General features: G+C 41.1%; 1 protein-coding gene across 1 annotated transcript in view; it reads left to right on the top strand.

Moving 5' to 3' along the window:
* Window positions 1–9,470: 9,470 nt before the first annotated feature.
* SCPEP1 (serine carboxypeptidase 1) overlaps window positions 9,471–16,124 on the top strand; it is a 40,017-nt gene continuing 33,363 nt past the window's right edge. Inside the window, exon 1 of the mRNA XM_089478180.1 lies at window positions 9,471–9,586. Coding sequence (XP_089334306.1) covers window positions 9,532–9,586 — 55 coding nt within the window. The 5' untranslated portion in view covers window positions 9,471–9,531. The remainder of the gene's footprint in view (window positions 9,587–16,124) is intronic.

Below are 16,124 nucleotides of genomic sequence, written 5' to 3'. Positions count from 1 at the left end.
AGTCAAGCAGATTTTTAAAAACTTAAAATGCTCTGATGGCAATACTGAATTTTGCTATTTTTAATGTGCTTATAGTGGTTTGAGCATAGGACTTCAACTCTGGAGATCAGGGTTCAATTCCCCACTCGGCCATGGAAACCTGTTGGGTGATCTTGGGTGAGTTGCACACTCACAGCCCCAGAAAACCCCATGAAAGGTTCACCTGAAAGGTATAGGTAATGGTAGTCCCTTGACATGAATGTCTAGCTGTAACCAACTGTGTGGGTGGCGTTCATCTCAGTTTCGAAGCCGAAGAGCCAGCCTTCTGAGGACTGCTCTGGTGGTCATGTGGCTAGCATGACTGCACTGAATGCTGTTACCTTCCTACTGTGAAGTGGTACCTATCTGTCTACTTGCATTTGCATGCTTTCTAACTGCTAGGTTGGCAGAAGCTGGGACTAGTGGCAGTTCACACCATCATTCAGCACTCGGGCCTGGAAGTGCCAACCTTCTGATCTTCCGATCATCAGAACTGGCATCATAACCACTACGCGACTACATCCCTTAGGTTCATCTTAGATTCACCTTAGAGTTGCCATAAATCAGAAACGTCTGGAAGGCACTCAACAACAACAAAAGCAAAGATGATGCTAATACAAGCAATAGATTTCTTGCATTTGCATCCATAGCAGAACACATCCATGGTCAACTTGTACTATTTTTGCACCTAAGCAGAGAGGAGTCGTATGTCAAGTGAGTCTAACAGTTGCCCTGTATAGCTTAGCCTTTGCATATGTGCCATGGATTCAGTGCCTTTGTTATAACATGGAAACTTGTTTTCTCTGAAAACACAAAATATACTCTTGCAAGGTCAAGGTCCTCTTGTATCTTGTTTCCAAGATACCCACAGTTCAAGGGTGAGAATCATGGGGATCTCCAGATGTTGTTGGACTGCAACTCCCAGCAGCCCTAGCCAGCATAGTCAGTGGTGAGGAATGGTGGGAGTTGCAGTCCAACAACATCTGGAGAGTGACACTTTGGCCACCCCTGTTTTAGCCTATCCCTGCATAAATGCTTTTTAAACATTTGAGACAAGTATTTTGCTTAATTCTGGAGACAGCCAAGCTTTGCTGCCGGGGCCACTCTTGCTGGGGCCCTGCCAAGACCCACCAGCTAGCCAGGGTAGGGGAGCTCTGTCTTGGAAGCCCCCTGGGTTGCTGCCTCTCCACATTGCCCAGCTTTGCTGCCTGTTCAATACCCCTCTGTGTCCTCCACCTAGCATTTTCAGATTGGGTCCAGAGGGAGAAAATCAGGCAGTGAAGCAAAAGCATGTAGAAAGGGAATGGGCCCCTTTTATCCTGTTTGGCCATTCCAGGGTGATGATTTTACAATCTTGTTTCTGTGCGCTTGTGCGAAGTATATTGCACCCACTTAAGTATATTGCAGTCACTTAAAAATATGGTATGTGTAAAAATACTGTATATGCATTATGAAATGAATATGGCACCTGAAACAGCCTAGTCCTGGAGTGAGAAAGGCGTGGCCTTCCTGATGTTGGCCTGCAATTCCTGAAATCCCCTTGTATTGCTCTTGTCTATGACAGCCAAGACTGATGAAAGAACACATCCAATTTCTGGAGGACCAAATATTCCCCATCTCAACCTACTGTGCACAGCATAACTGAACTTGGAATTAATTGGCTTCAAAAAAGATGCTTGTAGTGAATCCTTTCCTTAAAAACTGGCTTGTTTTCTCTGAAAACACAAAATATACTCATGCAAGGTCCATTATGAACCCTGGATACCTAGGTTTGATTCCCAGCTCCACCATAAAACCCACTGGGTGACCTTGGGCAAGTCACACACTCTCAGCCTCAGGGGAAGGCAATAGCAAACCTCTGAATAAATCTTGCCAAGAAAAATCCATCATAGGATTTCCTTACGGTCACTATAAGTTGGACACAACTAGAAGGCATACAATAACCTTATGATTATACATTAGCAAGGATTAACTTTTAATATAACTATTATAACTTCAACTTTTTAGTTAACATTACAATTATGAAGTATGGCTCATCTAATTGGTGGAAGAAGACTATTACATGGTTCAGGTGCTGGCTCATACAGTACAGGCATTTAACCACTGCACCACCAGGGTCAAATACTCAAACTACTGCACCATACTGGGCTTCTTAGGCAAGGAAGAGTCAAGAGGTGGTTTTGCCAGTTCCTGTCTCTGCAATATAGCATGCAGCACCTGGTATTCATTGGGGACTCCCATCCAGGTACTAAACAGAGCTGACCCTACTTAGCTGCTAGCCCTAAAAATTACCGGGTTTAAAGTGGAAGCTGTTCATAGATTGTAAGCCGGAGGGCAGGGAACCGTCCAATTAAAAAGATTGTATGTACAGCGCTGTGTAAATTTACAGCGCTTTATAAATAAAGGTTAATAATAATAATAATAATGATAATAATAGATCCAAGGTTGGTAAATTATCTACTAAAAGAACATCCTGCCCCACACCAATACAATGACATGTAAATTAACAGTGAAAACAAGAAACAGGAATATATGTTTAGACTGTCTGTAGGATGTTTGAGATCTTGTGGCACCATGAAAATAAGCCTCTCTAGTTTTAAACAGAGATATGGTCTTCCTTCCTTGCACATTCCTCCCTCTTTCTCAGAACTGATTATTAATGCGAATTTCCTGTGATTGGATACAAGTTTAGGTGCAATTCAGGATGCATCTGCACTGCAGAAATAATGCAGTTTGACAGTGCTTTAGTTGATATGGCCAAATGCCATTGAATTCTGGGATTTGTAGTTTTGTGAAATATTTAACCTTGCCTATTAGAGGGCTCTGGTCCCATGACAAACTACAGATCCCAGGATTTCATAGCATTGAGCCGCAGCAGTTAAGTGTTGTCAAACTGCATTATTTCTGCAATGCAGATGCAGTCCAGAGCTCTTCAAATCAATATGAATAAATGTGCCTAACTATGTACTATAGGATCAAGTTGCAAGTGGGTGAAACTTTCCCCGGCTCTTATCTTACTGGGAGGAAAGGCTTCACAAGCTAGACTGCTGCTTAAAGGCTAGCCGCCATCAGATTCAGTGGTATCGTCTGTATACAGCAAGGGGGAGAATTCAGACTATTGTTGGAGCACTGGAGACCCACTTCCAAAAATGTTTTTAGAACTCAAAATGCTCCCAGATCTTCTAGGCCTGTGTGTCTTCAACACCAGAGATTGATTTCTGTTTTACTTCCTCATCAGTTTTCAAATAAGTACAGTAGTCGTATTAGTCTCTTGCAACATAAAAAGGAAGAAGGAAGGGAGGGAGAGGGGGGGGAATGCAGCAACACTTTTAAGACTAACTAGTTTTTTCACTCTTATCACTGTACTGTATCTGAAGAAGTGGATTGATATCCTCAAAAACTCATGTTAAAATAAAGGCCAATTTGCCTTAAAGGTACTGCTATATTCTTTTCTTTTTCTTGTTTCCTTTACAAAACCTCTTCCTCCTTTTTTTTTTGGGGGGGGGAGTTAAAAGAGGTCTTTTCTGGACCTAAAGCAGCTCAGAGATTTTAGAAAGGACTGAGAGAACCCAAAGCCAGCCACCCCACCCCCACATCCCCACCCCCAACATGGCAAGATGACTATCCCTTACCTGCTAAAGGCTGTAGAGGGAAATTTGAGAGTTAGAAAATAATTTGAAAAGCTTAAAATGTGGCAGAAAGATACAGCATTCCAAATTCCAGTGAGGACACTTGTAGTCTTTGGTAGCTGCCCACCCCAGTATGGATCCAGACTTCTGTAATGTGAATGTGTTTTCCTTAGCATGGGCCTTTCTTCACTTTGCCTCTCTTGCTTTTGGCTTTGCTAGGCAAATATAGAGCCAGTGTCACATAGTGGTTTGAGCATTGGATTCTGACTCTGGAGACCATTGGGTGACCTTGGGCAAGTCACACTCTCTCAGCCTCAGGAGAAGGCAATGACAAACTCCCTCTGAAGATACTTTCCAGGAAAACCCTATGATAGGTTCTCCTTAGGGTTGCCAAAAGTTGGAAAAAATTTGAAGGCACACAACAACAACATCAAGAACAACAGCCAAATATCGTGAATGATCATCTTAAGGAACAGGCTGATTGTTACTGGATGCCACTTAAGGAAGAGGCTGGATATTTTCTTCAGGCACCACTATGTGGAATGTAACACTCATGAAAATTTGTGGGAAAAGCAGAGATTCATTTTCCATTTTAAATAAGGGCAGAGAGATGAGTCGGAGGTCTCACTGTACTTGGGCTGCACCACTTGAGAATGCTGTTAAGGACCTCAGGTGTGATTGAACCTCCTTATGCAACTGAGTAGGTGAAAATCAATACCAGAATATGTCTTCCCATAACATTTTGATGTAAAGCATTTCAGAACAACCTGGCATACAGCTCAACTGTATCGGCTGAACTTCCTCTCTGCCTTTCATCAGCCATTGTTTGTCTGGGGGTTTTGGTGGTGGAATGAGCTGGCAATTGCATGTAACACAGTCAATTTATTTAATACATGTAAATCTAGCTTTTCTTCTGCTATGGGAATTAAAGCAGCAGACTTGGGATCCCCACATGGTCTCCTATCTGGACATTAGCTTTAGCATGATGTTTCCATTGTGTACTGTACTTCCTCAAACCATGCCCTAAGATGGCTTTCCTTATCCAAGTGCTCTCTGGATGTTTTGGGCCTCAGCTCCTTTCAGCCCCAACCAGCATAAACAATGATCAGGGAGTTAAAGTCCAAAATGTATGGAAGACACCAAACTGGAGAAGGATTTTTGCATACAACACTGGATTTCTGATTCCTGTGGGTTAAGGCTGTATTTCCTTGATTGGACGCACTGTAAATACAGGGAATCTTGGCACCACTGCTTGGGAATTAAAGAGATGTTTCACTTTGACTAGTGGCAGCCTTTTCTTTCACTTTGCCAGGTCATTTTGTCCTGCTGCTGTGCTTGTGTCTGTTGTGTCTGATGGTATCTTCTATGTTTTTTTGTTTGCTGCTGTTCTGTTTCTTTGTGAAAGTACAAGCTGTCCATATATCTTGGCTTAGGGAAAGTTTGTACAGATTTGAAAGTGCCTATGTTTAACTTTTGGGAGACTTTGTTTTCAGTAACAAATGACGGGAGGATATGCGTGTGTGTGTGTGTGCATGTTATTTCTTGCTACAACTGAATGTGGCAAGGTAGTGTGGGTGTTAAGAACTAGAATACACTTCAAATTACACTGCTCAGAGGTGGTGAGAGCTGGCGCTGGGCCTCATGCAAAATGTATGATCGAGGCAAGCCTTCCTCCTTAAATTTAGCAACAGACATTATAGCCACTCTTTGGGCTGTTGATATACTAAAAATTATTTCGGAATACTTTGCATGATTTTTCACTGTCCTGAGCCCCCAGAAGCCCAGGGTTCTAGGGTGCAACTACACTGCAGTTTGACACCACTTTAAGTGCAGTAGCTTCATCCTATGGAATCCTGGGATTTGTTGTTTTACAAGGTCTTGAATCTTCTCTGCCAAAGAGGGCTGGTGCCTCACAAAACTACAGATACCAGGATTCTGTAGGATGGGCCTATGGCAGTTAAAGTGGTATTAAGCGGCATTATTTGTACAGTATAGAAGAACTCCTACAAGAGCCAGTGTGGCATAGGCCGCCCAGGTGGAAAAATACAATGCGATATGACGCGAATACTAATTGGCAAAGCGTATTCAGAGAGCGCGGGTGTGAATGAACGATGCGATATAATGTTAATACACATCGACCAATGCGAACTGAACCTACTTCCGCGCTCAAAAAATCCCAGTGTGGTAAGGTCCATAGTGGTTTGAGGATTGGAGTCCAGGGTTTGAATGCCAGCTCAGCCATGGAATCCCACTGGGTGATCTTGGGCAAGTCACACTCTGTCAGCCTCAGAGGATGCCAATGGCAAACTTCCTCTGAAAAAGCTTGCCAAGAAAATCTCATGGTGAATTCACCTTAGAAACTATTTGAAAAGAGGGTGGGGGGGGGGGGGACTAAGTTTAAAATATTTTGAGGCCTGCTGTCTGTTATGGATGAAAGATTGGATTACACTGGAAAACAGAAATTTATTAGACTTAGAGGGAGACGGAATAAACCTAGGTTGGCATGATGCATAGCATATTTATGGGGAAATTTAACAAAACAAAACTGTTATTAATCACTGTATCAGGAAACCCTTGAATTTATAAAGATATGTTCTCCCAAAAATAAGTGGACGAGTCTCTCCTCATGAAGCCTTTTATAGGAAAGAAATGAGTGGTGATATTAAATGGCTTAGGTATGAAGATATCTGGGAAATAACAGATAGCCAAGTTGAAATAAAAACAAGAGAGAAATTAATTAGAGAAGGGTGGAATATTAATTGGTTCACATATAGACAGATTTTTGAAAGATTCAAAATGGATGCAAAAATATATGATTTTGAATTGGATGGTGATAAATCTGATCTAGGTAAAATTATGACTAAGGAAAAAGAAAAATTAATTGGAAAATTCTATGCGGTACTCTTAAAATTGGAAATTGAAGATGAGGTTGTTGTCAAAGAACAGATTATTAAATGGGCTAAATGTTTTGGTCATCCCATACAATTAATCCAATGGGAAAAGTTATGGAAGGATGTTGGTAGATTGATGATTTCTCAAAATATAATAGAAAATTTCTATAAGATGTTTTATTTTTGGTATCTTTCCCCATACAAATTGGCAAAAATATATAAAACAAAAAAGAGACCTGCTGGAAGTGTAAAAACGAAAAAGGTACTTTCCTTCACTGTTGGTGGACATGTAATAGAGCAAAAAATTATTGGAAAATGGTAAATGATACAATCAATAGCGTATTGGGAACAAAATTAAGTTTAAATCCAGAGTTTTATTTACTAGGCCTAATGGGAAATGAGGTAAAAAGAGATGAAGAAAAAATTGTTTTTATATGATATCTTTAGCCGCCTGGATATGTTTTGCCCAGAAATGGAAAAGTGAACAAATCCCAACTAAAGAAGATTGGTTATCAAAACTGTATGAAGGTATGGGAATGGATATTTTAACACATGCTTTATGAAATGATTTTGATAGTAAAGTTATGAAAGGATGGAGAAAAGTTATAACCTTTTTTGAATTAGAGTGGGGGGAAATAGCAGTAGTTAACCTCAAAATCACCTACCTCAAGTCTGCCTCAAGTAAGATGGGTTTTCGTGAAAAATAAATGTAAAGGACAATCAAAACAAAATAAATAAGATAGTTAGATAATATAGTTAAACATGATAGCCAAGAACTGACACCTTTGAACAAAGTTGGTAGGAAGGAAGTTAGTATGTATGGTAGAAAATTAGTAAAAGGAAGAATGGAGAAGGAAGACAAAGAGTGAATGCGGAAGATGTTGTATTGGATGGTGAAAGAAAATAATAAGAATAGGTAAGAAGACTAGAAAATATTAGAAATAAGCACAGTTTTGAACTCTGTTTTTATTTTCTGGAACTACATTTAAGTGTATTTAAATTGCAGAATGTTTGATGATTGTGTGGTAAATTCATGTGTATGTGCATGTAAATCTTTGTGTGTGATTTGTATTATTTTGTTTTGTTTTGAATTTTAAAACAATATTTGTTTTAAAAAAACTATTTGAAGACACACAACAACAACAACAACAACAACAACAAAGATGCACCCCCCAGAGAGATCTGGAGCCTCCTCGCCCCAGCCCTGACAGTGCACCATCCTTTGCGTAGTATTTTCTTGTGCTTTGGGTTCATGGCCCAGTCATTAAAAAGGCTGCCAGCAACAGTCTAAAACTGTTTTAAACCCAGATCTCTCACTCTGTTTTTGGCTGGGCATCAAAGCTGAGTAGAAAAGAACAAAACATATTAGGCAAATTGGCTATTCTCGAACAGCACAGGAAGCTAGTCTTAACAGCACTGCATATAAGAAACACTCCAGCTCTTCCATTTGCATAGCCAGCTCTCTGTCAGTTTCAGCAGCAGCACTTGCATTTTCGACACTCAGCCATCCCTCCTTCAGTACAAACTTGTTCACATTACTAATTGCCACCGGCCCAGTTTTACAGTGTGAGTGCAGGCTCATATGTTTAGTGTGAAACATGTGTATCCTGTGCACAATGATCTTGCACCACAATGAAACCCCACTGGGTGTTCTTGGGCAAGTCACATTCTCTCAAATCAGGGTGACTAGAGGTCATAACCGCAAAGGAGGACCAGGCAGTGCAAAATGTACGATAGTCAAGAAAAATGTTGGACATTTACCACATAAAACATATAAATCATATAAAATAAGCATATAAATACAATAATATAAGTGTAAATTCCTAGTCATGCTCAGAATGGAGGATGTTTTGGACAATTAAAAATATTAGTGTTTAGCTTTTATTTTGCTTTTATGTTTTTAGCTTTCAACCTTGTCCTCCTGTGTAGTTTGGACATCTGGCCACACTGTATACATGTACATTCCTCCTCTTTAGTCATGCTCAAAAAATGGAGGCTGTTTTGGAATTCCTGCTGGACAGAAAGCTGAAATGTAGGACATGTCCTTGAACAGGAGGACTTTAGGTCATTGTGCCTATATATTAGTGTTTACCTTTTACAGGTATTTTGCTTTTTTGTTTTTACGCTTTTAGCCTTGTCCTCTTTTGTGGTTAGGACATCTGGTCACACTGTATAAATGTAACTTCCTCTAGTCATGCTCAGAAAAATGGAGGACATTTTGGAGAAGAAATGAGTAGAGAAGGAAAGAGGAGAAGAATGATAGGAAGGAAGGATAGAGAAAGAGGAATGAAAGAAGGAAGGGAGAAGTGGAGAAATGGAAGGATAGAGAGGTATGGAGAGCATAGGAGATGGATAAAAGAAGTGAAGGGAAATGGAAAGGTTAAAAGTGAGAGAAAGGAAAGAGCTGGAAGGATAAGGTAACAATGTGATAGGATAGCACAATATATGTTTATTCAAGAGTATGTGCATGTAAATTTGTTATTTGTTAAGTTCTGATATGAAAGTATGAAGTGTCATGATGGCATGATTTTTTCCTGTATATTTTATGGGTTTTTTTAAATAATAAAATTTAATTTTTTAAAAAAGGAATTCCTCCTGGGCAGAAGGCAGAAATGTTGGGCACATCCTGGAAAATGAAGAGATCTGGTCACTCTCTCTCAGCCTCAGAGGATGGCCATGGCAAACCTCCTCTGAGGAAACCTGCCAAGAAAACCCTTGGGAAGGCAGACAACAGCCACCCACCCAGCCAGTCCACCAAGCTTTTGGGACCTAGCTGTGTCCAAACTAGGGCTTGGCTGCTGCACTTCCCAGGCAGAGGCAGGAAGGAAGGAAGGAAGGAAGGGGGCGCCCCTGGGCAGGCCCTGATCTGCATAAAGCTGCCTGTCTCTCAGAGGCGTTCCCCACTTCCCCTTCTTTTCTAGGCAGCTGACAAGGGACTGGAGTCATATGATTTCCAGCCAGGGAAGCACCACAGCAGCTGGGCTTTTGCAAAAATGTTGCAGAGCAAGCATCCGCTTCTGCTCCTCTCCCTGCTGGCTCTGAGCTCAGGTAAGGCTTAACAGGAACAAGCCCTGTCTCTCTGTGTCTGTGTGTTTCTTTCTTAAAAACAGGAGAGGGGACTCCAGTTCAGCTGCAGTTCACAAGTAGTCTCCAGGGTGATCAGGAGTCCTATATGTCAACCTTCTGTCCAGGAAGAATTCCCAAATGTCCTCCATGTTGAGCAGAACCAAGAAGCAGGGAATTTACATTTCTGTGGGTGTAGCTTTTTATTTGGTCGTGTCCCCCCAATTTTTTGAATGTCCTCCATGTTGTACAGGACTAAGAATCAGGGATTTACATTGCTACGATATTTACACTGAAATAACATAATGTATACCTTTGCTTTTACATAATGTATATATTTACATGACATGTTAGACTGTTTATTTGGGCATGCCCTCTGTTTTCCCTGGAATGTCCTCCACATTGAGCATGACTAAGAAGCATGGGTTTATATTTCTGTGAGTGTGTTTAGCTTTTATTTGATCGTGTCCCCCATTTATCTTGAATGCCCTCCATTTTGAGCATGATTGGGAAGCAGGCATCTACATTTTCTATGAGTGTTTTTAACTTTTATTTGGTCACATCCTACATTTTGCTTGAAGGTTCTACGTTTTGCAGCACCGTGCCCTCCTTTGTGGCTAGGTCACCCTGTAGGTGTCTCTGTTTTCATCACTGCACGTACGGTCCAAGTGCCAATAACTTTTAGGAACTAGAATTTTATTGATTTAAAGAAAAATTACTATGCATGTAAAAAAATATCAAAACCCACACACATATATATTAGCATCTCAGTACTGAGAGCCAGCGTGGCATAGTGGTTTGAGGGCAGAACTACACCTCTGGAGACCAGAGTTCGATTCCCAGCTTGGCCATGAAACCTACTGGGTGACTCTCTCAGCCTCTGGGAAGGCAATGGCAAACCTCCTCTGAACAAGCCTTGCCAAGAAAACATCAGGACAGGTTTGCCTTAGGGTTGCCATAAAGTGGAAACCACTTAAAGGCACACAACAACTACTGGCATACATTCTCTTCAAATCACCACATCTTCTAATACCATCCCACCTGACAGACTTCTTCTTTCCTTAGTCCTTTTATATTTCTTCCCCAACTCCTTTTTTATCTCTTTTGTCACACATTTATCTTCCCTTTTACGTATACAAAAAATCTTCATCCTACTTACTCTAATTTTCACTATCACTTACTCCTGTTAATACAATGATGGGACCACTGACAGAAGGACAGGGTAAGCAAAGAATGGGGCAAGGACAGGGGTGATTTCTCCTTATCCTGTGTGATAATCTCCTTAGACTACCCTTAGGTTAGTGTTCAGTTTTATTTCTTTGCACTTTGAGATTTTGTCTAGTTGTTTCATAGCTGTCCTTCCCAGTCCCAATCTTCTCCTGATTACTTTATTGCAGCCTCCATTCTGGTCATTGTTGGATCCATGGTATGAGAAATGAAACTTTCCCTGCTGCCTTTGAGAAATTGCAGACTACCTTGACCTGTGTAGACAAATTTCTGAACTCAGATTCAGCTCAATTTGAATTAACTATTCATTTGTTAAACTCCCTGCATGAATGGAATTGGTCCCTCTTTCGTGGACTCATTTCTCCCTGCGTTTCAGCTGTGGAATCAATAGATGTGAAGGATGGGTGCGGGGCAGGTCCTGGCTTGTCACATCATCTGAACAACTTGCATGGGGGAAATAAGAGTTGCATTGGCTAAGACTGTCAGCGCAACTGCTGGGGTCCAACAACCCTTGTCAGCAACTCAAACGAGTCCTGGGGTTAAAACATACCCTTGGAGCAGAGCTGGCAAATTTCCAGAAGCCGAAGCGTGGCTCCCAGAGTCCAATTGGGATGACAGCAACTGGATGTCTTCCAGGAACTGCAGCAATGCAGGAACCTCCAGGGACACACAGCAAACCGATGCTGTAGCTTCTTCTGATAAACCACCAGAGAAACAAAAGTCCCCAAAGTGCTCTTTATTCACAGTGCTATAATACAATACTAGATCTCTCAAACTCCACAACATACCAATCCAACTCCTACTTCAAACCCACACCACACCCTTGCAACCCCTGGGTTTATATAGTCTCCAGACCATGTGGTCTCCCAAACCCAGTGAGTTCAGGCGTGTAGCCATGTCATGTGTCTCCTCTGCAATCCAGACACATGTTTCATCAGCCATGGCTACGTGCACTTGGACACTGAAGTGTCCTTGGCCCAACGAGCATCAGCTGTGGATGATCAGCCTTGCCACTGTGCTGAATGCTCATGGCCAAACACACACACACACACACATATCAAGCATTTCCCTGTGTGCTGTGTTTTAACCCTTCAAATCCTGACAAAGACTTCCTTGTGTACATGCTGCTATCAAAAACAGTGGAGTGGTGTCCTTTGTACCAGCTTTGTTTCCCCTCTGTATCCTAGCACAATACCTTCTCCTGGTGTACTAAGCCAGAAGGGCTGCCCTTTGGATGCCTGCTTTGATTGAGTGAGAGCTGAGAATCCTTAGGAAATGCAGACCACAATGTTCAATCCTTTCATAGGCTGCTTAAGCATGCAAATTGATTTTAAAATATCTTCAGTTAATTTGGTAGAATTTTTATTGGTTTCAGTTCACATGCTTCTTTAAAATGGTCAAGTCAAGTTTATTGTAATGAAGCAGGCAGCCATTGTTGCCAGTGTTTGCATCTGTGCCTTCAAGTCGCCTGCCAACTTACAGTGACTCCATGAATTTTTCATAGTTTCCTTAGGCAAAGTGGTTTTGCTAGTTCCTTCCTCTAAAATGTAGTATAGAGCGACTGGTATTCTTTGGTTGTCTCCCATCCAAGTACTAACCAGGGCTGACTCTGCTTTGCTTTCAAGAGCTGTTGCGATCAGGTGCCTGTAGAGTATTTAGGCCTATTTTACATTCAGACTAACTTCAGGAGGAGAATACTGTTATGTTAATTCAAATTAATCCCTTTAATGTTTTCCCACAACTACAAGCCATCTTGTTGTTGCTGCTATGTGTTGTCAGCGTAGCACATAAAATTTAGCTGTTTTAAAATATCTGTTAACATCATTCAAACAATCAGTTTTCCAGATTAACAGCAATGGTTCTCTTTAACAGATCCAACTCAGGAAAAAAAAACACCTTTATGCTAACTAAGATCATGATAGGTTACACTTTCAAAGATAAAATGGGACAAAATCTTCAGGAGTAAAAAAATAAAAACTCTATTCCACTTACAGGACAGCTGGGCAAAATTGGGCCCTCAGATTTTTCTTTTAAAAAAATTGGACTGCAAGTCTCATAATTTTCAGCATTACCATGCTGGCTAGGGCTGATGAGAGTTTAAGACAAAAATATGTGGAGGGCCATAGCTGCACACTCCTGCCTTGGAGCAGTCATCCTTCTCTAAACAGGCATGTAATCTGATGTAGAAATTCAACAGGGAGTAATTATTTGCACTAAAAATTGTTAGCTGTGTACTGTACCTTTTGAATTTTTGCCCAAGGAAATTGTTACAGGCCAAGGAGAGGTGGAGAGGTGGCATTGTTTTCTGGGAGTGGTTCACTCACAACCATGGCTTTCCACCTACACATGGGTGGAGAAACTACTGTCTCACAAAGTAATTGCATTGGCTTGAGCAGGAGTACTGTGGCGTAACATTGTGGAGGAGAGTGCCCTTCAGAAGGTTGGTGGAAGAGGTTATGAAAGCTGATGGGGAGTGGATTAGAAACCTACATAACAGTGCAAAGCTCTTGCAAAGGGATTGGTTTCTGTGCCCATGTTTGCCAAACTGTGTTGCTGGAATGAAACCTGGTCTGCTTAAGACTCTCTTTCTGGACAGGAGCTATCACAACTACTTTCCACTTACATCGTTTCTCCAGACTTTGGAAAAATTATTTTTGACTTCAACTCCCAGAACTCCAACATGTTGTAGTGGTTTGAGCATTGGACTACAACTCTGGAGATCAGGGTTCGATTCCCCGCTTGATCATGAAACTCACTGGATGACCTCGGTCAAGTCACATGCTCTTAGCCTTAGAGGAGAGCAATGGCAAACCCCCTCTGAACAAATTTTGCCAAGAAGACCCCCTATATGGCCTTAAGGTTGCTGTAAGTCAGAAATGACTTGAAGGCACACAATAACAATAAATTCAGAATTTCCCCAGGTGGCAAACCCACTGCCTGATTCTGGGAGCTGTAGACAAAAAAACATTCTTTTGAGTTCACCTATCTCTTGTTATCTCTCTCAGATGGGAAGGAAACTAGAACTGTAGAGTGTGCATCACTTAAAAGCATGTCAGAATTAACCACAATAAAAGCCACCTGCTGGAGCAAGTAAAGCAAACTTTACTAAAAGTAGGACCTTTGGCTTTCCAGATGTTTTAGATTTCCTCACCCAGAAGTACTAGCCAGCATGGCAATAGAAAGGGATTGTGAGAGTTTTAGTCCCCAAAGATATGGAGAACCAAACATTCTTCGCCCATACCTTAAGAGACATATTTCTGGGGTGGTGCTGCCTGCTAGTAGCCTTAGTCATGGAATGCCAATAAGAAAATAACAGTCATTTTGCCAATGATTCATGCTGGACCTGCAAACAGTAATGGAAAAGAATACCCTGGATGTGAAGGAGGACAACTTTGTTTGGCTGTGCAAAGGGAATTCTGGCTTGCCTTGTAGAAGTAAGCAAAGTCACATCCACTGAATTTTCGTTCTCCTTTATAGCTTCTGAAGATCCTGGTAATCTATAGCACTTTGTTTGCTTATTTTGTTTATGTATATTTACTCAGGAGGAAGACCTTTTCTGTGTTCAGTGCAATGTTATTATTATTATCATGATATTTATCTGTATCCTGCTTCCCCCCCCCCAAATTGGGATTTAAAGCAGCTTATAGTTTAAAAGCACAGTACAATTAAAAACTTACAAATGTGACAACTAAAATAGAATTAAATTATTACAATATTAAAACAGATAATTTGTTTAAAAATAGAATATGAACAATTTAAAAAGGTAAAAGCACTTAAAAACCATTCACTTCAAAATAGTACAACACCCCTAGGACATTTTTTTGATTGATTGAAATTTTATTTATATACCGCCGTTCCTATGATCACGGCGGTTTACAAACAGAATAAGATACAATACGATACAGGTTACAAATATAATACAATAAAAATCAGAGTTTAAAAATCAAAATTAACAGCTAAAGTCCTTCATAAAAAAAAATCGTATACTACTATATATCATTAAAATCCATCATTAATCAATTTGTTAAAATCTGTTTTAAAAGCCTGTCTGAACAAAAAGATCTTAGCCTGCTGGCAGAAGGACAAGGAAGGGGCCATCCCTGGGAAGGGAATTCCAGAGTCCAGGGACAACCATCAAGAAGGCCCTCTCTCGTGTCCCCATCAACCATGCTTGCGATAGTGGTGGGAATGAGAGAAGGGCCTCTCCTGAAGATCTCAGAGCCCAGACCTGAGACATATAGTGCTTTATAGGTCATAACCAGCACATTAAATTGTGCCTGGAAGCAAACTGGCAACCAGTGGAGCTGTTTCAACAGGGGCACTGTGTGGTCTCTGTAATGTGCCCCGGTTAACAGCCTGGCTGCAGCTCTTTGGACCAGCTGAAGTTTCTGAACACTCTTCAAAGGCAGCCCCAAGTAGAACCTGTTACAGTACTCAAATGGGATGTAACTAAGCCATGAACCACAAATGCATGAACTAATGTTCAATTGTGAGTATGTATTTTCCCTGGATAATGATTAACCTTCCATTTTGGAGCCAAGCCCTCCCTCCAGTCCATCTGCCTTGGTCCAGGCCTCGGAGGTAGAGAGGAACTGCTGGACCCTCTTACCCTTTCCCTCCACCACTCCCTTCTCCTTCTGTGTCATGTCTTTTTAGATTGTAAGCCTGAGGGCAGGGAACCGTCTAACTAAAAAGATTGCATGTACAGCGCTGTGTAAATTTACAGCGCTTCATAAATAAAGGTTAATAATAATAATAATAATAATAATAATAATAATAATAATCCCATATCCGGACTCATAGTTAAATCTTGAGATTGGCTACCTCCACACAGGAGAATGTGCCCTTCTTTTTGGACCCTTCTCTTTGAACTGCAGGATATTGTAGGTGGTGCTGGTGGATATTGGGGCATGCAGCGGGAGGAGCAGCTGTCTCCTCTGTATTCAAAAATAAAGCACTGGGATAAATCCATATGATAGGGAGAGAACCAAGAGAGATTTCTTTTCCTGGTGGTGCTATATTTCTTCTGAGGAGGGAGAGCATGGTTCAGACAATGTTATCTCCTACCTGCCATCAATAGGAGTAAACTCCCCCTTTTTGTGCATGTTTAGACCAAGCCATAGTCTCCTTTTCCTGGCACCTTGTATGCTCTCAGAAGGCAAGAATGAAGTTCCTGCATAGCTACATTCTGTTGAAATGCATGAGTGCAACAAAAAAGTACAAGTCTCATAGCATTGAACCAAGGCAGTTAAGTGGTGTCAAAGTGGATTATTTCTGTAGTGTAGATGTAACCTAA

This window comes from Sceloporus occidentalis, unplaced genomic scaffold (genome assembly GCF_023333645.1).
Source record: "Sceloporus occidentalis isolate IW3139 unplaced genomic scaffold, rSceOcc1.0.p SCAF_1, whole genome shotgun sequence".
Taxonomy (NCBI): Eukaryota; Metazoa; Chordata; class Lepidosauria; order Squamata; family Phrynosomatidae; genus Sceloporus; species Sceloporus occidentalis.
The sequence above is the reverse complement of the archived record's forward strand: the minus strand, read 5'-3'. Positions and strand labels throughout refer to the sequence as shown.